Source organism: Pagrus major, chromosome 8 (assembly GCF_040436345.1).
Source record: "Pagrus major chromosome 8, Pma_NU_1.0".
In the NCBI taxonomy this organism is placed as follows: Eukaryota; Metazoa; Chordata; class Actinopteri; order Spariformes; family Sparidae; genus Pagrus; species Pagrus major.
The window spans coordinates 9550564-9573821 of NC_133222.1; the positions used below are offsets into that span (position 1 = coordinate 9550564).

At 42.4% G+C, this 23258-nt stretch overlaps 1 protein-coding gene across 1 annotated transcript in view; it reads left to right on the forward strand.

The window, feature by feature from the left end:
• The window catches only part of mctp2a (multiple C2 domains, transmembrane 2a), a 35178-nt gene extending 12913 nt beyond the window's left edge, over positions 1 to 22265 (forward strand). Inside the window, exons 13-23 of the mRNA XM_073472161.1 lie at positions 467 to 569; positions 660 to 762; positions 868 to 969; positions 1087 to 1161; positions 1454 to 1573; positions 11486 to 11605; positions 13046 to 13087; positions 17700 to 17809; positions 17913 to 18022; positions 19199 to 19296; positions 21441 to 22265. Coding sequence (XP_073328262.1) covers positions 467 to 569; positions 660 to 762; positions 868 to 969; positions 1087 to 1161; positions 1454 to 1573; positions 11486 to 11605; positions 13046 to 13087; positions 17700 to 17809; positions 17913 to 18022; positions 19199 to 19296; positions 21441 to 21500 — 1043 coding nt within the window. The 3' untranslated portion in view covers positions 21501 to 22265. The remainder of the gene's footprint in view (positions 1 to 466; positions 570 to 659; positions 763 to 867; positions 970 to 1086; positions 1162 to 1453; positions 1574 to 11485; positions 11606 to 13045; positions 13088 to 17699; positions 17810 to 17912; positions 18023 to 19198; positions 19297 to 21440) is intronic.
• Positions 22266 to 23258: the final 993 nt, after the last annotated feature.

Consider the following 23258-nt stretch of genomic DNA (forward strand, 5'->3'; position numbering starts at 1 on the left):
AAATTACTCTAATTTGAATAATAATTTGTGTCTGATTGATGATGGTTTTTCACAAAAAAGTTCAGTTATCTTGTTAAAGTCCTTAAAATCTACTCTTTCTGCATCATTTAAAGTTCCAGAGTATATGAATATGTATGTATGTTTTATGTTTTATTTCCAAAGTTCCATAACAGCTGGACACACAATGTCTGCTACTTCACTTCTCTGTGTGCTGGAGGCCCCAGACTCACATCACACTTGTGCAAATTGAATACAGGACCGGGATTGGCTTCCAAACTATTTGTGAAGTCACAAATCATGCAGAGAAAATTGACACTTTCAGTAATGTATGAAAAAATAGCCTTCTAGTGTCAAATTATGCACATGCATCATTCCACACAGTGAAGCTTTCAACTGTGGAAACAAGAAGAAAAACATTTTTGAGTGGAGGGGGACTTTAACTAAAATACCTCCTTGTCATTTTCAGGAAAAAGCAACTCCTTCTGTGTTGTTGAACTCGGTAACAGCAAACTTCAAACTCACACGATCTACAGGTCCCTCAATCCGGACTGGGGCAAAGCCTTTACATTGTAAGTAAGACATGTGGAGAAAAAAACAAAACATATTCTGTAATGTATATTTGAATATAAAGGAAATAATTCTTAACTCTTGTGTTACAGCCCCATCAAGGACATTCATGATGTGTTAGAGTTGACCGTCCTCGATGAAAATGGAGACAAAGCCCCAAACTTTTTGGGGAAAGTGGCCATTCCATTACTGACTGTAAGATTGTTTATGATCAGCCAATGCATTACTTCCGTGACAGGATAACATTTGTAAAGGTCTGACCTCGTAAAATATCTGATATATTTTTTCTAATTCTAATAGGTTCAGAATGGGCAGGAGATTTGTCTGTTCCTGAAGAAAGAAGACTTGGGAAATGTATCAAAAGGAACCATCACTCTGGTGCTGGAAGTCATCTATAACAAAGTAAGAATCAAACGTGTTCAGGCTTGTTAGAAAGGTGATAATGGTCTATATAATATACTGTGAAGTCAAAAAGTAGTTAAGCTGTGGCGTTTATTTATTTATTTTCTTTCGCTCCAGGTCAGGGCTGGTATCAGAACCTTCCAACCAGAGGAGACGAAATTAATGGAGGAAAACCTGAAGTTCTCCAAAAAGGTGATATCTATTGATGATTTTATCAGAATTTAGCACATGGAACAAAAGAAAGCTCGGCCATTATGTTCCCCTCACATCCCACTAATAAAGCGGCCACAACAAAGCTACACATGGCCACAGTTTGGATCGGACATAGTCAAAGTAATTTGTTTAATTGGCTTTAAACATCTAACCTCACAAGTAGTAAATGAGGGATTGTAAAGCTGATTCAACCTCATTGAAAAAGTCATAACCATTATGTCCAGTATCAAATAATACTAACCGGTGTTTTGTTCCAATTATTTCCCATTAGGTTCTTGCCCGGAATATATATCGGGTACGAAAAATCAGCACAGCAGTTCTGTACACGTTACAGTACATTAAAAGCTGTTTTCAATGGGAGAGCACGCAACGGAGTCTAATAGCCTTTCTGGTAAGTCATTGCCTCACGTTAATGAACTCTCTTTAAGCCTTGGGGCGAACAAGTTTTGTCCCATTTCACTGCAGCCCGGTTTTAACTCTTTCATTTTATGTGAATTAGATGTTGAGGAGAATCTTTGGTTTAGCCGTTTTCTCTCGGCAAGTCTTTTTTCCCATGAAAAACAATGGTTGCCTTCTGTTTTTATCCCATGCGTATGTGATGGATGTGCTTTATCCTTTAAATCAAACCCCACTTGGCTTTCCTTCAGTTCTGATGACATTAGAGTGCATTTGAAGGGGGTGGGGTTTGGGCGTTTGTACATCTGACTTCTTAGCAAAGCCTCCGAACCCGGGGGACGGTGTAAGGAGGATCACAGTCTCAGCTTCCTTGGGTGGAGGAGTGACACTCTGCCTCCGAGATTTGAACCTTGTTTAAATGTCTCTGTTTAGCTGTTTTTAATGAGGGTATGTGATCTAAGGTCCTAAGCTTAAATAATCTTAAATCACCCTGTGAATCCCCCCTCAGTACAGCACATGTAATGTCATGATTAAGAGTGTACACTTGCCATGAAAGCCCCTGCCAGCGCCGTGTCAGGGTGAGGAAGCGGTCACAGACAGGGTGTGTGAAGAACTCTCCTTTCACCGCCTTTCTTCTGTCTGCTCTGTCTCAGAATGACATGCAATTCATACCTGGTGTATTCTATAAGCCCTTCTCACTGATCCTGAGGTGCAAATCCCTCCAGGCAATGGCCGGGCTCAATGTATCACAGCCTTTAGAACAGCAAGACAGGCAGGCAGACACACAGACAGGAAGACGGAGAACAATGCAGGCGATTGTATAAGGATAGAGTGGGAGGCAGGCTACTATCTGGGAAAGAAAGTTGGAGCAGAGAAAGAGGGAGACAGTTGGGTAAGAGTGCGGTCCACGAAGGTAGATAGCGAGAGACTGGGAGGCAGGGATATGGGCAGGAGAGCAGGAGGATAGGCAGGCTGACAGGTGACAGGTCAGCGGGATGGGGCCATCTTCTTCCACCTATAATTAGATCCTCCGCAGGCGATGGGAGTGTGTGGTGGCACACTCTAATCTTTCATTTCCACTTCTACTCCACCTGCTGTTTAGAAGTCAGGCACACAAATAGAGATCTTAGAATGAAGGAAAAAGACTCACACACTCACCGTTTTCATCATGATCACCGTAACTGTAGCATAGTGCTTCCCAATCTTATTTTTGTCGCTTGCGTGTGTCATCTGAAGACGGTAATTCTCGTGACATTGTCTGTGGCTGCTTAGTCCTGTTATTGGAAACAACTGCTCTGTTTTTCAGACACTCACATCAGCTCACTGGTCGATATTTTTAAAAGCAGACAGTAACAGAGTAGTCAGAGTACGCCTTTGTCTGCGATGAGTTGTGCTTCAAATAGTCTAAGTGTCGAAGGTGCTTGCCCGGAGTGAATCTGCCACTGTGTATTCATCACCCACTCATCAGCAGAGTTCAACAAGTGAAAAGTTCTTTTTTTTCAATGATTCATTATATTCTCAACAATCACGGTCAAACATGCAAATCACATGTAAATATGGCTTCTAATTGATAGTAACAGGAGAAAGCTCTGAACTAGCGTCTGACACTGAGTGAGGGCAACAACGAGGTCTTCACTGACTGCGTCGGTGCCATGCCACTATCCACACTTGTGCCCCTGCCCACTCCAAGGCTGCTCACTGTACAGCCACTCCTCCTCCTCTCTCCACCTCCAAGTCATCATTTGCAATTAAGTTAGTGTTTGGAGCTGTCTAAAGCAGCATGCCACCATGTGCCTTAATGAAAGCAGCTCCCACTCCTATCTTTATATCTTTAGGCAGTGGTAATAAGGTAACTGATTCAGACATTGACAGATGGCCTCTGCTTGCCTCTCAGATGTGCATAATTATACCACTAGTGTCTGCTCTTTTCCACAGTGGCAGGCAGCACAAGGGCTTCTCAGGGTATGCCGGTAGGAAACGCTGCAGTGGTGGGTCTAGCTTTAATATACATTACAATACATTATTTATCAAGCAGGCAGACCAGTCCTACCCTTTTACACCATATACATCCTGTAATGCATTACCGCTGCTGTGGTTTCTACTGGGACTGCGGGACGCTCGTGTAGTGCTTTACCAGGAATACTTAGCCATTATATCACTCAGTCCCACAGGCCAATTTTCTGACCTCCACACAGCATGCAGTCTACATTTGTATCCTGTTTATGTAGATTCATGTATGCATTATGAAGTGGTTGTTGGTATGTGGTGTGTAAGGTATTCAAATTTTGCATGAGGGATCACTGCTCTGGTTCACGTGAACCAAGTGAATAAGAGTGAGGAAAAAAAGTGTTTAGTTTTTTCTTTCGCCGAAGTCTTCTTTGTTCACATCAAGATAACTTTTCCCTCATGAGTGGCAAATTAGAAAGCTGCATATCCAGGAACATATCAAATTAGCATTTACAGATTGATGGTTTATTTGGTTTTATGCTGCTGCTCAGTGTTGCTGTGTGTGAGAGGAAACTCTGTAAGGAATGGAAATACTTGCAGGATTGTCACTGTTTGCGAGTGCAGGAGGTCACTTGTTTTGATTGTGCAATCTCATCAGCAGAGTCCGTAGCGTTTGAAGTCGCCTTCGATTTTCCACCAATGTGCAGCAGTTTTAAAATAGAGTTTCTCTAATTAGGTAATGTTGCAAAAAAAGAAAAAAGGAAAAGAAAAGAAAAAATCTTTCTCACGCATTAAAACAAAGTTCTGGCAAATCCTCATAAACATTTTCATCAGTGAATGGAAATACAAACAAGAAATTTGGATTTTTTTCCTCCTCTTCTTGTTTATGCTACAGTAATGAGCCTAGGATCTGCGCTTTTCAAGAGTTTGACAACAGCATGTTCCTTTCTCTGAGAGAGAGGAAATGTGACAGCTAAAATCTTCATAAAATAACGGCCTTTAGATGTGCTTTTCACTAAGACTGAGCGAGATGAATGTGCTATACATCAGCAGTGACTGCAGAGGGGTCACCCAGAGTTCTTTGCTGCACACAAGAACGGGACCTGTAGATGGAGCTACAGCACTGCTGGAAACGCGAACGGAGACGCCGAGGAGATCAGTTACTTTTCCCAACAGGAGCCATTTGTGGGAACAACTTGGAGTGAAATCCTCCATTCTGTGCATTAGACCAAGAGACACAAGTTTCTTCCACCAAAAAGGAAGAAAAAAAAAAAGAAGCTAAATGGGCATGTATTAGCCGGCCAAATTAATCTGCTTCAGAAGTTTAAAGTTGAGAACAATTTTGATTTAGATGAAATGGATGAAAGTTAAAAAAAAAAAAAAAAAGAAAAAAGAAAAAGGATCATTTACACTTGAAAGCTGATTTTGAGCTTTGCTGTCATTAGACCGCTTTAAGTATTTAAGTAGAATTAATATTTTAACATATGAGGTACCTCATCTGTCAGGAGGTAGACTAGAAAGAAACCTGTATACCTTATGAGAGTATTTGAACCGTTTTCTTTTTGACACTGCCAGGTAGCAACCGCTTTAGACATCATTTGACAGCCTGTGAAATGCTGATTGCCTCACATCACACACTGTAAAGATGGCATTTGATGAATGTTTGATGCCGTGCAGCTGTAAACACACTTGGCAGCTGCAACGGGCACTTTTTTTGGGGAGCTGATAGAATCATCGTCTCCCCAGATGAGGGCAGGACAGGGTCAGATCTGACTCCAGAGGTCCGGGGAGACCACCTGTGTGGAGCCACAGCAGTCGGGGCCATTAACCAGAACACCAGCCTGGCCGAGATCAAAGCCATAATCAGAGTTGTCATAATTGTTCTTGTTAACACTGTCCCTGAAAATGAGATGCTTTGTGAGTCTTGGATCGGACTGTTTGTGGTTTGCTGCATTGCAGTGTGGCCGAGCTTTTGTGAGAACAGAGAGAGGACTGAGCACGCCTGTGAATTGTCTCCTTGTTTCTGCTTTGCATCTGTTTTGTCTCTGTTGGAAAAAGTTGGAGGCCTTAAAGGAGTGGGTTTCTTCAGTCTCATGGGGGTTACACTCTCCATCTCTGTGGCTGCGAGAGTTCTCACAGACCTCGCAGTGGGAATGTGTCTAGTAGGGGAAAAAAAATTATGGCAGTGATGGTGATGGGTGTATTCATGGTTTTGTCTGAGTCTGAGATCTATTAATTATTAAATGATAGGCTATGACTACTTGTAAACTGCTCAGCAGTGCCTCCTGATTTAACACAGTGTTATTATTATTTAGCTGCCCTGAATGGCTATGTGTCACTTGATAGCTCTTGAGGTTGGCTGACTGGGATGTGTAACCTTGAAACATGTCCCCTTATTAGTGGGATTAATAGGTTTTCTCTCACTAATTCATTAGAGCTTTGAAATTGCTCCTTATTTCTATGTTTTAGGGCGTGGATTTCAGTTTTGAGAACACTTTTGATTCTTTTTACATTAACTAAATACATCATTATTTTTTCACTTTATTTAACTTTAAGTACAAAGAAGCTAATTATTGCTGATTGAATGAACCTATTGACTCCTGAGAAAACACGGTTTTGTCTGTGCATCTGATGTACTTCTACTATTATGCGTTTTTTTCAGCCTAGATGAAGTATGCTCTGTGTTTAACCCCATTGTGTGTGCCATATCATAATGACTGCCTTTAACATACTCGCCACCTTCCTAGTCACAGAGGACACCTCTCCCCAGGCAGCTGAGGCGGCGACCTGTCCGCCCTCGTGCATGGCTGTTCCGGGGCCGGTCTTGGCCCCGGCGCGTTAACGTGCGTGTGAGCCGAGCTGACAGGGAGAGAGAGTCCATGCCACTCCCTCCCCACCTCCTCAGGGGAAAAGGCTCGCATGGCAGATCTGTCACCCAGGAGGTCGCTCAGTGTTAACGCTCCCGACACGGATTAAACACTAGTGGCCAGTGCCGGAGTGTGGGGTCAGCGTAGCCACCAATGACAGGCACCACGGGGCCCCCGCCGACTGCCCCGCTCCAGCCTCATACTGGTGCTACTCTGGCCCTGGCATGTGTCAGACAGTTGGGGAGACAACGGCCAGAGCTGGCCCCGTGAGCAAATGCTAATGCCTTGCCTCGCACGGCTGCTCTTCCTCAGTGCTTTGATAAAGAGCTGCTATCACTATTTCACTGTACTGTGTAGGCGTCCTTATAAGCTGTGGCATTTTGTTATCATTTTGCTATGGCAAACCTTTTGTTTACAAATTACAATTAATTTGTGAACATTGAATTAAATGAAATTGGACCATATAGCACTGTTTTTATGTTATTTTTTTATTTACCTAAAGAATATATTTTTTTATATTTATATTTGGCTATGGCCTTATTACTAAAAATGTTTACTTTTTTATTAAGCTATCATACAGAAAAATAATAGTAATAATACTTACAATACTTACAAGTAATACTTGTAAACAAAGTGGAGAACTAAACACAACTTGAGTAACTTAAGTACAGTAAATATCAGTGTTACTAAATCCATATCCGTTTTAAAAATTGAATTGTAAATTGCATCACACTCCAGGACCGTCCACAACCGATTTCGCCCCGCTGAAGAGGGACATGAGATTCCCCATTTTATTGCACTCACTCGAATAAAGCCTCTCTCTCTCTCTCTCTCTCTCTCTCTCTCGCTCTCTCTCTCTCTCCCTCTCTCCCCAGTCGATAAGACTTGAGCTGAGCATATGTGAAATATTTATTCAGCGTTAGCTCAGAGCACCATAGCTGCCCACACACTCTACCTGCCCCGAAGAGAAATCTTATCTGTGCTTCCTCTGCCTCCGACACCCCCTGAAAGCCTGTCCCCACACTGGCCCGAGCTCAACACAAATTACATGTCTCATTGCTCTGCGTTTACAGCTACTTTAAAGCCTGCCGCTCCTGTCCCCAACATAAGCCCTCAGCCAGACTCTGTTTCAGCCCAGCTGAAAAAAAAAAGACCTGCGTGAGCTGAGCTGCTACTTGTGCCTTTGATTCATTATTAATCTCTTTTTTTTTTGTTATATTTTAATTGAGGAAGTAATGCAGATTAATTTTACTGCCCTTGATTTCACCCAGAAAAAGAACATCTCTCTCAGAGTAAAGACTATTCAAGGTTTTGTAGAGGTTCTGATTTATTTTCAAAATATTAATCATTTGAATTTATTTGATTAATTTTTGTGTATGCCATACTTGCACATAGTCACCCGCACGGGTTCTGTCCTTTTCCCCGTCTCTTGCACACACACACACACACACACAAAAAACACACATACACACACAGCCAACCACACATACATACACAAACCCTGCAGCCTGTAGTCAGCCTTGTTAAACTCTTTCAGTATATATTCACGTAATCTGGCATCCGTCCACAGCCCCCATGACTGACCCTCATAATGCTGGCTGGCGCTCTTCTCGCTTTGTTTAGCTTTCCAAGTGGAGTGCAACTGAAGAGAGTAGTAAAGATATAGCCAAGATTAAATCTTTACGTGTTTTTGGATGGTACGTAGTCTTCAAAATAAGGGTATTTTTGTAATCTGCCATGTTAAAAAAAATGAAAATAGTGGAAAGGGTGTTTTTAGTTAGCTGCAACAGCATTGATATTGTGTGGCCCCATGTGCTGCGACTTTACATCAACTTGGCTCACGAACAGTATTATGTGTTATACTGAGGTAAAGCCTGTATTTTATCCTAATTTTATCCCATTTATGTTTTCGTGTATAGCAGCATTTGGCAGCCATGCAGTCTGTTGGTGCGTCTGCCAGTCAGTTAGTTTGGGTTGGTAGACCGGGCCACCCCCTCCTCTGTTAATCAATTTACAGGATGGTAGAAACTCTTATAGAGGGTGTCTTTGTCCCTTTGTTCCTGCTACGATCCCTTCTCCCTCTCCTGGGAGAGTGTGGGTGGTGGGAGCTGCCATGCTTGCTCAGCTTTAAGTTATTTTATTCACACTTTTAATCGCTGAGTGCTTTATTATTAGGTGCTGGATTCTGCTGGCCAGGGGATCTGCATGAGAAGGCGCAGAATGCATTTAGTGGAATCATATTAATGGCACTATAAAACAAATCTGTCAGGCTGTTCTTAACCCTGCTGGCAGAATTGCTCTGCCCAGGGTTGCCCCCTTCTCCAAGCGCTTACAGGTGGCTAAGGAGAGTGCATCTCCATCATCTACTCCACCGTGTGCTAATAGTTTTATTAATTCATTCTTTTTTTTCTCCCCAGGCACCCTGTGCATAATCATACAGACATTTTTCAGCTAAATGGTGTTTGTCAAGGGAGGTTTTCTACATTAGAGACACTCCTCCCAGACATACATACTAACACTTGTTCAATTACAAGTCATTCGTTATCCAATTCTGCTGTGTGTAAACCTAAATGTTCAGGTATATCATTAATTATCACCTCCCTTGCTTTTGTTTGCTGCTTTATGTCCTCTCCAAGTTAAATAAATGACTGTTTTACCATTCATGAAACATACAAGCATCGCCATGTTTAAAAACTTCAAGGTTTAACTTGTCATGCGTAATTTGTAGGCAGACGAAAAAATCCACAGTAAGACTGAAACGTAGCCCATCTCTGACGGCAATTAAAATGTGGATTATTTTTTATACAAATTTACACTTACGCCTGAAAGGTTGCACTTTGTCCAACACGTCCTTTAATCACTCAGCTGCTCGCTAATAAAACATAAACCACTTAGTGGGGAATTAGCTCTGTCTCCATTTCACAGAAACTCCGGAGAATGCGAGGAGACAAGGGGAAGGTATAGTCCTGCCTCTGCTCATTACCGCGGGATATCTGACGGCAGAGTCTCAGTCTGTGCACCTGAGTGAAGGAATCCGAGAGGTTTTCCCAGATGTTTCTCTCCGTCGTTTTTATTAGTGTTAAAAAAGCATGTAAATCCTGAACACATGGGCTGACATACCATGAGGGAGGAATTGAGAAGATATTTCTGACAGTTTTGGTTTATACCCTCATTTAAGCACTCAGTTTAGACACAAGGCATTGTATTTCTGTAGGCTTTTATCTTGTCCACTGAGCCAGAACGCGGTGAGCAGAAATTTGCATTAGTGGGCGATTATGAATACCTGTGACAGATTCTCTCTGCCGGCTCCCTGGGTGGAAATGAATTGGCTCCCTCTGTTGACTTGCACAGGAAGACAGAGACCAAGCAATTAGACTTTAGTGGTTAATGTAGCAGCTTTTGCAGGGAGGGCAAGGAGGTTCAACATTCCTGCTGGGCTCATGTCAGTTTCCAGGCACATTTCCCCCTCTTTTCTTTTCGCTTTTTTATGAGAATACTGGGAATATGACAAGCTACCTGTCCAGCTGAATTCCTCTGGGGTGAGGGGAGCGTCGCTTTAGAACCGCCTCATGGGAACTGAGGTGACAACACATGACGTAGGTTATTCATAACAGAGAGGAGATGTACTGCAGCTACCTCTGCACATCATGCATATTCATTGTTTACCTTTTTTCATCCCCCACCAGCTCTAGTTTGATGCCGGATACGTAATTCAGATGAGCTCTTATGAAAAATAACATTGTTCCTTCCTTTATTTCTTGGTCATCCCGCCGTGTTTCCGCATGGGGCCTCGGCTCACCCGCCATCTCCCAGGTTATATTGAGGGATAATAAGCTGTACAGTAGTGAAGCCTAGGGCGGCTAGGCCACAGTGTTGTCTGCATTACTCATGGTTCACGTTTCCCTGGTGGCCATTTGAACCTAGGCCTGGTGTGGCAGTAGGTAGATCGCCCCCCAGAGCAACATGCACGGACTCTGTATGGTTGCTATGACAGGAGCAGTCTGCTGTTTACAGGCCCGCTATTGAGGCCTGAAGGCCCCAGTGCTTCACATCCTGTCTCGGGCTTAACTCAAACATATTGTTCATACTCTACGCAGCCTCCAGCTCTGTGAGCCTAGGCTGCACAGTGCTAGCATCATGTGGGTTCAGCTTAGAAGTTATACACAATGTTTTCATATGAACTTTGCAAAAATAAACAACAACTTGTTAAGAAAGTAAGATGAATCTAACTGCTGTAATGGACACATTAATTAGAGAAACTGTTGTATATGAAGAATGAGAAAGATTTTACATTATGAAAGATGTCTGTGGTAAGTAAAAGTGGACCATATGTTGGGTGTATTGGCGCATAATCACACTATAATAGATTTTAAGATTCAACTTGCTGTGGGGGACATTTTTATTTCATCCCTGTCAACCTGCTGGTGTGATCCTCCTCACACATTCCTGATAATTTCAGTTGGAGACAGACTCATTAGGCTGTCACTAAATGGGTTTAAATGCAGCCGTCCAATTAGTGCTCTGCTGTGAAATGCAGTGGGTGTTGTGCAACGTGCTTAGCACCACTCCTTTACAGAATTATGAGGGATTACTCATTCAGTGTGATCCATCTTATTTCTACCAGGGGTCTTGGCTTTTCTCAGTATCATCGCCACGGAGGGGGTAAATGTTGCAAATGCTTCTCCAGTTGCCATATGCGCCTCGTCAGAGAGCCTCACTGCCTCCGAATCTAAGAGGATTTGATGTGCTAGTTAAAAGACAGCATACCATGCCTATCCATGTCATACTTTCTGTTCTGCAGTAAGGCACTCTGCCAGCGCAGTGTTATTGGTGTATATAAATAGGATTTCAAGATATTAAAAGTTGTCCCTGAATGTCTGTTACTTTCAAACCACTAAGAGTAAAATCTGTTGCCATCGGCTGTAAATCTCAGAGGCTTTACAGTCTGTAGTGCTTTTCATGAGATTTAGGATGTGGTTAAATCCATTATATATTTTGTTTTGGGAGCATTGAGCTTGCTGAGATTTGAAAGCTGGGTCCTTGCTTTAGCGTGATGGGCTTTGCGTTACACTGTCATGTCCTGTCTTCTTTAGATCTTCCTCGTGACAGTGTGGAACTGGGATCTCTTCATGCTGCCCTTGTTCCTGCTTCTGCTCATTGGATGGCAGTACTTCCAGCTCTCTGCAGGGAAGGCCAGCTCCAACCAGGACCTAGTGAGTGACTCCGAACTCTTCAGTATTCACCCATACGCATCTGTAGACACATGCTGTTACAGTGTAAATTCAATCTATATGTTAACCTTACTCTGTTCACACCCTGATGGAATAAAATCCTTTGGGGACACAATGGGCAAATGCAGTTTGACAGTTATGTAACAATTGTTTTCATTATCGATTAATCTGCTGATTATTTTCACAATTAATTGTTGAGTCAAAATTGTGAAAGATGCTCATCACAATTTCCCAGAGCCCAAAGACACGTCTTTAAATGGTGCGTTTTGTCAACCGAAACCCAAAGACTTAATTTTCTATCATAAATGACAAACACAAGTAGCAAATTCTTACATTTAGCAGCTGGAAACAACACGTTTGACATTTCTGCTTTAAAAATGACTTAAATAATGAATCAATTATCAAAGTAGTTGTACAACTAATTTTCTTTCGCTCAACAAAAAAATGAAACGTTTAATGGTTGCAGCTCTAATGCCAATTAGCATCTCTTACACTTGCATGTATATTATATAATGCAGGAGCTGTTCTATAAATTCACCTCACAGTGCAGTCAGTTGTAGCAGCATTCCACATGTTTTATAGCTATTTAAACTAGTTTCTACCTTGCGTCCAGAGGCCCAATAAAACACCAAGCAGTAAGGAGCCACTAAAATTGAATCACTGTAAATGTATGTATAGCCTACAGTCTGTTGATATAGTCTCAGCACATCTGTAAAAGCAGGACTATAGTTCTCCACACTGCATTCTACTATCTCTATCTACTGTTATGGAAATTATGTTTGCCCTACACATGTCTGTGAAGGTTAATGCTGTTCACACTTCTGACTGCCCCCCAATTTCACTGTGTTGTAAGCCTTCTCACCGGCCAGCCAGGGGCCTGGCCTGCTCACACACCCTCCCCAAAGTAACAAACCCGGCCCGGTGATTGTGTTTATGGCTGTTGGCAAAGAGATGCCGTCCCTGGGCAATGTTAAAGCCCATGCTCACCCTCATATCCAGTGTGGAGACTCTGCCACCCCTCTGTGACCCTCTGGCCGGCAATGACACAGCTCTGTTCCCGGGCAATGTCACAGTGTGCACCACATTGGGGTCAGGGATGACTTGATATAAAGTGATCTAGGCAACAGCATCCAAATTAAATGTGTTTTTTTTTTCCCTCCTCTTTTCTGTTTTTCTGTGTGCTTATGTTGTGGAGAAATGAGATTGCTTTGGTGTGACAGTGCTCTTGTGAGGAAGGCCCTCTTTCACCTCTCCTTTTGTGTGAGGTCACCCCTGTGATGCAGTCTCTATGGAAACAAGCCTCTCCCAATAGGGGTGAATGTACTCAAAGAAAATTTCATTACTAGGTGTTTGTTAAAAATGCTCCAGTGCCCACATGTCCCGTTCGTTTGAAATCACCCACTACCCTTTATTTTCTCTTAGGTGAACATGAGCATGGGTGACGACGAGGAGGAAGACGAGAAGGTATTTTATCTTGTCTCTTTCTAACATTTTAAGGGATAATATGTTTTGGTGGCGAGTTATCACTTTTCACTATAAATAAAAGGTTGAATATAAACACTGAATGTTTTAACATTACACAGTGGCTTGTGTAAAAAATTGTCTGAGAAAATTTCTCTCTGAATAACCAAGGTTAAATCAAACACATAACATTGTCTGCGTTGCTTCTGGCGAGTACAAATTCCTGGTTTAGCAAAAAAAGCTGCGATTCTGATACAAATGAACTCAATTTTACCAACGAGCCACACAGGTTCTAGTTGGTATTTCACAGTATTTCACAGTCACAGTGACAGCTACCTCTCAGAGGCTCTTTTCTAACTAAGAATAGAAATATTTTCCTGCATCCCAAATGAGGGCAACATCTATGAAACAGTCGTAGCATGTAGCTCTTTATTCTGCTCCTCTGGGTATTCAGTGTCACTCTACAAATGTACTCCGCTGAGATACTGCCACCCTCTTAAAATCTATAAATCAAATCTAAACAGCAGTGTCAATTAGATTTTGCACACAGATGTTGGTGATGAAATCTATTTTGTTCGTATCATCATTGTCTAAATGTGATAGTTGCGACGAGAACGACCTTTTACAACCAGAACAAATGAACAAAGTACAATAACACAGCAGTAAACTTATACTCTGCCCTAAAGGTTATCAGTCATTTTCACTTGTTCGTTTGTGAGAAATCATAAGTGATGATGTTTATTAATATATCTCTCTAGTGTCTCTTGAAAAACAAAACAACAGGAAATCTTTAAGTAGCCTGAAAATTATACTTCCCCACAGCACATAATATTCAATTATACTCATCCCACTGTTTTCTGTAAAGAAGGAAGAGTTAACAGGGATGTGTATTATTGCTTTATGGCAATGAAGTGTGGAGCTAACGCAAAGCCTCCGAGCAATGACCCTTGCGCTGCGTGTCTAGGCCCAGGATTCATATCCATAATGCGCTCAATATATTCTGTTGTGATGACCTGGGGCTACGAAAGAAGCCAGATTCTTTTAAAAACACAGGCACATCCACCAAATCCTGTCTGAAAGGATGGGCTAATTCACAGATGAAACTCGCATGATATGTCTGCACACACAGAGTGGGACCTGCTATCATTGCTCGAAAAAACAGGCAAACTGGTGCTTAAACAAACAGCAGTGGTCCAGAAAATTCAGTGTATTTATGAATATAGAATCGGGCCGGATTATGTTTATGCACCGAATTTCATATAGAATGGTTATTACATTTGTCTTTACCTTAAAACCTCAATTTATAAGAGAGGAATGTTTACTTCTTTTAGTGTAGGAAACGGCAGCGTCTTTAGAGGGAGGTTTAAGATTGTCTCAATACGTCGCACATGTTTCTGAACTCAGCCTTCGTCTCTTTAAAGCTTTCTGAAAGGTTTTCCGTGAGCTTCCCTAAGCCCTTTCACACTCCGTGGAAATGAAATATCTCCTTTCATTTACTAATTAAGCAGTCACCCATGTTTGTTTTAAGCTGTCAGCTTTAATTTAAAGTGGCTTATTTGAAAGTCTTGTTATGGTCTCGCTGTCACTTGAATGTGATATCATGCAGTTAGATCAAGCAGTGTAGCTTTACACCTCCTATCAAAGTCTTCTTTAAAAATATTTGGGGTTAAAGAGTGATCAGTGTTAAATTTGATGGCTTCAAAGCCTTTGCTTTTTCCCCCTAGTCTTTCCTGTAACATGTGAATAAAGGCTTTTCCCTCTGAGAAGGTTATGATTACCACTCAAATATGTTTTTATCCCCCCTTTTTTTCCCCCTTGAGGAAGGAAATATTTAAACCTCAGACAGAGCAGCAAGAATGTGAAGGCATGACGTTAAAGAGAGACGAAAGGCAAGGCAGTGTTACAGCAGGATAATACAGAACAGATTCTCTGCCTGTGAACAAATCTGTCCTCTGGGAAAGAGACAGCTTACAAATTATGTGTGGGCAAAGTGACTTCCCTTTGGCCTCAGGTATCAATTGTGCAGATAGACAATATTTAATCATAACATAAAGAAACAGAGAGGCAAAACAAGTCCATAGATCTCCAATAGAAACGAACAGGGAAGATGAAACAGCCCTTTCATTGCCCCCCGGCTGGCAGTGCTGGTCTGGGGTTGACTTGCTCCCAGAGCCTAGCCCAGGGGAGTTAGAGGGGAGGGTGAGGAGGTGGTTGTGGGGGTGCTAGACTGGGCTGGGGGGTTGCTCCATCTCTCACCCAACAGTCCACAGTCACCGCTGGGTCTCCTTGAGCACACCAGTCAGACAGACTGCCCGTGTCATGATCTGTGGCGTGCATGAGACGAGCCACCGCACATTAAAGCCCCAGAGAGTGTTTCTGTGTTTTATCCTGGCAAATTGTTTGTTAGCCGCATGTGAGATGATTCACCAGGAACACAGGTGTCTTTCATTTAGATGCAATTCTTATCTTTGTCAAAAAAAAAAAAAGTCACTTGAAAAATATTCAGTCTGAGAATTCAAATTTGGCACCGTTTATTCTAATTAAAATGATGCTAAATGAGCTTTTTCCAGCCTTTGATAACACCCCACGTGTCTGCAAGAATATGTTTACCTTTGTGCGGGAGATCAAATTGGTTCTCCATTACAGCACCTTAAAAGGAAGCTTTTACAATTTTATCTGAAATGAGAATATGATTTCACACAGGTTTTCTAATCAGTAGACATTTAGGATTCATTTAGTCCATCCCCAGTTTGCCCATGCTTTTCCATTTCAGAAGGAGATCTTTTATTTATTTTTGTTTTTTCTGCACTCACGAACACGGTCGAAAAGAGAAATGAACAAAGATAAAAAATATCATCAAATGATTAATGTAGGAAGGACTTCAGTTTTTGGTTGCTAAGGAGATGGAGGATTTCAAGAATCTTAAAGCACATGAATAATGATAATCATGAGAGCTCTGCCTCTTGATGCATACTTCAGAGTACATCTATTTGTCTGTTTTTCCCTTTTAGAAATGAAAGCCAATATGGTTTCCTCCTTTATTTCCTGCCGGAGCTGTGTTTCTGGCAAAATTTACCTTGCATGTGTATCCGCTGCAGTTAAATAATGCTTCATATCTCTTATTAGATTTTGAATTCTAAATCATGTAATTGGGTTGCTTAAACAAGAAAATATGAAAAGGAATGTGAGCCTAACTGATGAGGCTCCATATCGAGTGAGCTATCATTTCCCAGTGCATGGCTCTCTGGGTCCATCAGGAGCTCCTGACACGGATTGCAATGGCTTTTTAGCAGATTCGAACAGAGTTCCCCGCTTTCAAAATTAACTTAGGATAAAGAGCTCAATTAACACCTGATGTGGACTAAAAGACACACGTGAAGCTAAAGCCCCCTCGATGCAGCGGAGCGGAGTAAGATGATGCCTAAATGCAGATGGTCCCCTCTCCCCATGATGAGACCATGAGATGTTAATCTCAAAGGAGGCATATTTGTGATAGTTTCTCCTTTTTTGGACAGTGCTGAGCCTCCAGTGTCTGTCCAGATCCGAGCCCAGTGGGGGAGGCTCTGCTAGTGTGGGAATTGCTCTCTTCCTGCGCCTTTCGTGGAGAAGAGTGGGCCTGACAGTGGGGAGTCTCTCTGTGCTGGCAGACAGCGTGTTCCCAGGGGCTGCCTCATGAAGCTCTGATAAAGGCATTCTGTCTGGACCCTGTCAATGCACACAGGCTGTGGCTGCGGCTGACTTGTAACATAAACATATAGACATCCCCAAGCCCTCCTGTTAGGGTCCATCAGAGTGCCCTCCCCCAACACTCTCATCCCCCTTTCTCCCACTCACTCTTCCTCTCCCGCCCTCTGTCATCATTCCTGTCATTATTTGCTCCTTTTGATGTGAGGCTTCTCAGCCCTCTTTAGCTTGTGTTACTTGTGTTATCTCGAGTCACTCCTCTGCCTCTGGAAGGCTTCATGCCTGTCGTTATATCTAGCCTTGATGTGATCACATTTATTTAATTTTGAGACAAACCCTCCCTCCCCCCCTCACATGTTGACTTATTGCTTTACCAGACGCAGTCATTATTATGTCAGTGCATAAAAGCAAATAATATGACTAGAATGAGTCCAACTGGTGTTCTAAGCTGGGTGAAGTGTTTTTCTTTGTTAGGATAGGTTAGCGAGCCTGGCCCGACAGATTTGTAAAAACATGTTCAGACTCGTCCTGTGCAGGCTGCTTGAATGGAATCTTTCCTAAGTTGTGAGAGGCCCCTGCACGTCTCGTCTAGGTCGTCTAGTCCGCCTGATTGCGGATGGCCATTTTGTGTACTTTTCATCTACCAGAGAGTCTTGATTGTGCCGCACTTGTGCAACAGCTCTATTGTACGTGGCGGACAAAAGCTGAAATCTCTCAGCCGTCCACATAACAGCTTCTGAGCACTGAGTCCGTCTCATCTTCAAAAGCAGAGTCTGAAGATGTACAGTGTTTGCTCATTATGGGCCATTCAATAGATAAATCACACATAATAGCATAGCAGAGATAAACTGGTCTTTGTCTACCCTGCCCAACAATTGACATACAGTGTACCTCATCAGTGTGTCTGTGCGTTTTTTCTTTTCTTTTTTAGGAATCCGGCAAAAAGGGTCTGATGGATAAGATACATATGGTGCAGGAAGTAGTCTTGGCTGTCCAGAACGCTTTGGAGGAACTTGCAAACATCGGAGAGCGAATCAGAAAGTAATTTGATGATTTTATATTTGTCCTACAAAGCATTTTTATTTGAAAAGATTTTTTTTTCTATAGAACTTCAAATTAATCTGATTCGATTATTCTTTCACAGTATCTTCAACTGGTCTGTCCCGTTCTTGTCGTGCCTGGCCTGCTTGGTGCTGTTCGTGGCAACAGCGCTATTATATTTGGTCCCACTGCGATATATAGTGCTGATATGGGGTAAGTTCTACATCTACAAACACATTTTATTCTTAAAATGGTAAATATAAAAAAAGGCGTAACTTAAAGCTGACAAAATAGCAAAAGCTTACAAACTCCTACTTTCTTTTACTCGATAGATCCTTCATTACTACGATTACTACGAACATCCTTGCAAATTGTCTACAAATTGCCGCCTATCTTGCTGTTGCAAAACACTACTCTTATTCAATCTTCCGAACTGGAAACCCAGGATTTAATGAAGTACAGTAATGTAAGAACTCTGCCATCCCTACACCTCTGCAGATGCACTGAGATCAGACAGCTGCAGAGGTTTGCTCTGCTCAGTGTGGGCTGATGTAGCAGAGCCCAGCAGAGGCGAGGCCTAGGGTTTGTGTGAAAACAAAGCAGAGGTAGAGTAGCAAGCTGTATATAATACATGATGTCCTTGGGCAGTCTGTAGGCTCCTGGTCTAGCCTCTCATTATCTGCTGTAGTCATACAGAATAGACAGTCATCTCAGTGGTCAGGGAGATACGCTGCCCTTAACAGGCTCTCCTCCTCCAGCTGTAAGCCCACAACCACTGTACTTCCACACTGCCTTCAACACAATCAATACCAAAAAACCATCATATCAAACAAAAAACGCACAGTCTGAGACACTCCTCTGCCTCCCCAGTTAACCCCCATCTCTGTGGTTGCAAGGCAAGCCTTTCAAGTTGCTTGCACATATTTAAGTCCTTAGGTTCTTTGTCTGCATGTTGAGGTACAGGCAGTACCAAGCTGTGAATATAATGGTCCCATTACAAGACCCCAGAGATATTCTTTTCTCTGTGGTATGCAGCCATGTGCAAAGTAAATATAGATGTGCTAGGAATGATCAGATTGAAGCAAACAAAAGTGAGGAAAAGTTGTCATGAATGTGCGCCTGTTTCTCAAAGTAGAGTTAGCATTATTATCCATGGTTGTCTCCATTGTATTGATTTAGCTTGAATTCAGTTTGGCTGAGAAGGATCAATTGAAACAGCATCATATAATGCAGTTAGTGATACCCTGGTGGGAACCCTATACTGTGTACAGATAGAGTTACACAACTCTTTTTATTATTATTATAATTATTATCTGCAATGTAAAACTGTGTAAAAATATGCTGCTTGGTATGACACCTTTATTTATTAATGTGTTCTTGTTTTCACAGGCGTTAACAAATTTACCAAGAAGCTGCGCAACCCATATACTATTGACAATAATGAAATACTGAATTTCCTCAAGAGGGTGCCTTCTGATGTTCAAAAGGTAAGGGTCCAATTTTACATACAGATAGGGAGGGAATTCCCCAAAGATGTCTGCATTATTTGCTGTACCAGAATTCCCGAGTGTTGCAGAAATATATCCTCTGGCTTTGTTTGATTATTAATGGACTCTCGCCTTTAAAGCAGCTCTGGCCCAATTATTCCTCAGTGCAGCTCCATGTAGTCGCCGTAGCGCCCGAGTGAGGAGATTGCTCAGATCCGTCCTCAGCCATATTGCTGCAGCCTCGTCCCGTTATTAGCAATTTTTGTCTGTCTGATTGAAGCGCTGTGACATTAAAGCCGCTGATTGGCCGAGGGCCGGCAGAGGGCTCCTGACGTCTCTGGCTGTTGTGTCAGCACGGAAACTCTGATGTGGCCTCAGTCACTTCAGGGTGGTGGAGTCAATTAATGTAGTCGTGAGCCCCAGTCGTCTTGCTGGGTGCCATATGTGATTACATATTAGCCATGGCTGATATGTCATTTGCATTTACATCACAGAGCCGAGGAGAGCTGTCAGGGCGTTGTAAGTGGCGCTGGGTGCTCGCCGTTCTCTGACTGAGAATTTTGCTCGGGCCAGGAAATGAAGTGCCACACAGTGCCTTCATCTCCCAGGTAACTCGCCAGACGGAATTCAGCGAGAAATCCTGACAGTCTGGATCTGGAAAGACACTCTCACCCCAGTCTGTTTCTCTGCTGCACCCTTGATGTCCTCCTGCAGCAAGCCATTCCTGACTTCTCTGTGATGTTGGAGGGAGCCTGTGTTGTTTGAGATTTGGCTGACTGAGTTGGCAAAACAAGGTGGTGAATACATTTTTGATTCGGAATCCTTTGTATGTCTTCTTCCCCATTGGGATACAATGTTTGAGCTTTGAAAATGACTCACTTTCAAATCTCCTGGAAACAATACTTTTTAGCCCGGTTTAAAAGAGAAACTACATCTTAAAAAAATAGCTCCAATCATAAAAAACAAAACACCCTTAAGATTCATCATAAGTACGTTTCATTATGTACTGTGAAAAAAATAACCTTAACATCATATACACAGGAGACCCAAAACAATAGACCACATATTTTGTTTTTGTTGACTTAGAACTTCAATCCTCAGATAGGTGTGGACACAAAAACACCACAAAGGCTGAAAATTGACTCCTGTCTTTCTTGCAAATGTGACTTGGCAATTAGTGCCTGTGCACATCTACAAAGTCTGCCTCAAACGGAGACTTCTGACAACAGTGTGTCTGTCCTGAAATAAGAAGCATCTGTCAGTTCTGAGGACAGTTTCATGTTCTGATGCAGGAGGCAGTCACTTTGTTCCCACATTCCATCTCCCATTCTAATAATGGAGACCAGCTAATTAGCATAGAGTTCTTACCTTTATTCAACAGATTCACCGTATTGTTTGAGCTCAGCAAGCATGCTTCAAAAGCAAGTTTTTCAAATTCCAGCTCTTCTCCTTTTCACTTTAGCCTATGATCAGTCCTCTTTGGATTGCGGTGGCAGTTTTGGAAAAAAAATACGGACAATTCAATCACATTTTGGGAATGTCAAAGAGAACATGATTCTACAACATACATTTATTTTGTAAATCCATTTGACATCAAGCGGGTTCTTGAAAAGGAAATCTATCTTGAGCTTAATTCTACATATGCAAGTCGCAGAAAAAAACCCAAGTTCAGATGTCACATGTCAGGTCGTGTTTTTTGCTGAAGAAATCAAAGTCACACCAAGGGTCTGTGAAGCTGTGAAGAAAGTGGCACGTCAACGATGTTGGTAACTTAAATAATGTAATTTATGCTATTCTCAGGCTTTAACAAAGTTTTCTTTAGGGGACATAACTTAAAGTGAGTGATTATGCAGTTTGCAACTCCCTCACTGGCCTGGCAGGTCATCTCAACAGTTGATGTCTGTTTCTAATATTGTGATTGTGGTGCAGAATGAGGGGGGCGTACACTGGTACGGAACCCTTGACTCTTCAAATCCTTCCTCCCTGTGATTAATCCCCTCTGCTCCTGTGTTTAAAAAATGATTCATTACAGGCGAGCCCGCCTCGCTTTCCCCTGCACCAGCTCTCCTCAGGGGAGCCATTACCGTGCGCTCCACTGAGCTCGGATTACCTGCCTCTGACCAAACTCCTGTTTGTTTTTACAGGTGCAGTACAGCGCTCTGAGAGCGCCCACCAGCCAGAGCCAGCCGCGGAGGAGAAAGTAAGCTCCGCGGACACGCTGGATGAAAGGCTGGTCTCCTTTTGAATACGGCACGACGCAGTCCACCTGACAGCAGTGCTCCAGTGCCAGCAGAGCCCATGACCCCACGCACCCCACAGTACCACCATAACTCTGCCCCCTGCTGCTGAGGGGCAGCCAGCCCCTCTCTGGCTTGTGTGTTTGCCACCCCCCTGACAGAGGCTGTGAACTGCAGCAGCTAGGAGGGCAGCACATGGCGCTGTCAATCACAAGCCTGGAGGTAAAGAAAAGAGAGCGCTGCAAGCCCCAGCCTTCATCTTTGGATATAATTTAGAAAAGGAATGAAAAGCATTGGGTTTGGCTTACCTTAGACCACCGCAGTTATACTTTGTTTTTGACTTTGGTGAAACTGAGAAATTTGCCTTCAGGTAAAGTTAATACAAGCTTAAGTTTATGGAAAACAAACTATGGTAATGTTTCTTATTTTTCCATTTCTAAATGTAATTATAGGTCAAAAGGTCTTATAAATCACAACTGATTTGTAAATAATAATCAAAATAATATGTTATGTCGCACATTTAAAATGTTTGGCCAGTTCTGAATGTTGCTTTTCTGTGTGAGGTAAGGATTTAATGTACATAATATAATGCTGTCAGCTTCCTTAATCTTATCTCAGCAGCAAATGTATATTTATGTGTATTATTTTTCAGCTGACTTCATTTTTTTAAGTAAAGTTTCTATGTCAGTGTATCTTAGACTGATTAATTTGAGAGTTTTATTTGTACTCAGTATCGTGTCTGCATCATCAAATGGAGAATTTGCAAGAATCCTGAATAAAGAATCTTGATCAGTTTGAGCTCTTGTTTTTGCCTGGGTGTTTTCAATAACTGCACTCTAGTGAGGATGGATTACACCACTTCTTTACTTGAATACACAGTAAACACATCTGATTACACAACACAGCCATTGGAACAGAGCTCACACACCGGCCACCGCTGCGCCTTGGTTACCGAGCTCACATCAAAGCTGTGTGGCTCCAGTGTGCTTCCTAATGCATTGCTTTGTTGCCTTCTCACAATAACAGGGTCCAGATGAGAGAGAAAGAGCTCATCTCACATAGAGTGCTCTCTCCATCCTCAGCACTTAGTGCTTTACATTTCCACTAAAATCACCTGGCCTATCTAATGGCTACACACACACACACACATACGCAGGTTTTTCCATCTTCCCACAATAGTTTTTTTCAAGTAGAGCGATGTAGTATGACCTCTATCAATTTTCTCCTCCATATTAAGTTTGCATTCAAAATATCAATTATTGACACCTTTCACCATTTTGATTTTTCAAAACATTTGTGACAGTTTCCTTAAAAATATTGAAGCATCAAAATATCAAAGCATTGATTCAATAGATGAGATTATCTACATCAGAAGCAGTTAAAGACAGAAAGTTTCCTCCTTTAACTGCTCTCTGTCTGATAGTAGACAAATGGCAAGTCCTCTTTTAAAATATACATAGTTAGAACTGAAGTTGGGCTGAACTGAGGCTTGGACCCCACCGGTGGGAGTTTGTTCTTACTGATTGGGGGACTGAGCATCACGGCCGGGTGCCCCCCTCCTCAGCAGTAGCACGCTGGTGAAAGAGCATCCATCTGTGCTTTGTGAAGAGTTTGATTGGCTCAGGGGGACCTGGTGGAGCCCCGGGCTATCTCTTTTGACAGGCTGATAGAGACATCACTGGGCTCTCCCAGGAGCTGCCACCAGGGGTCCATTTCAAAGTGAGA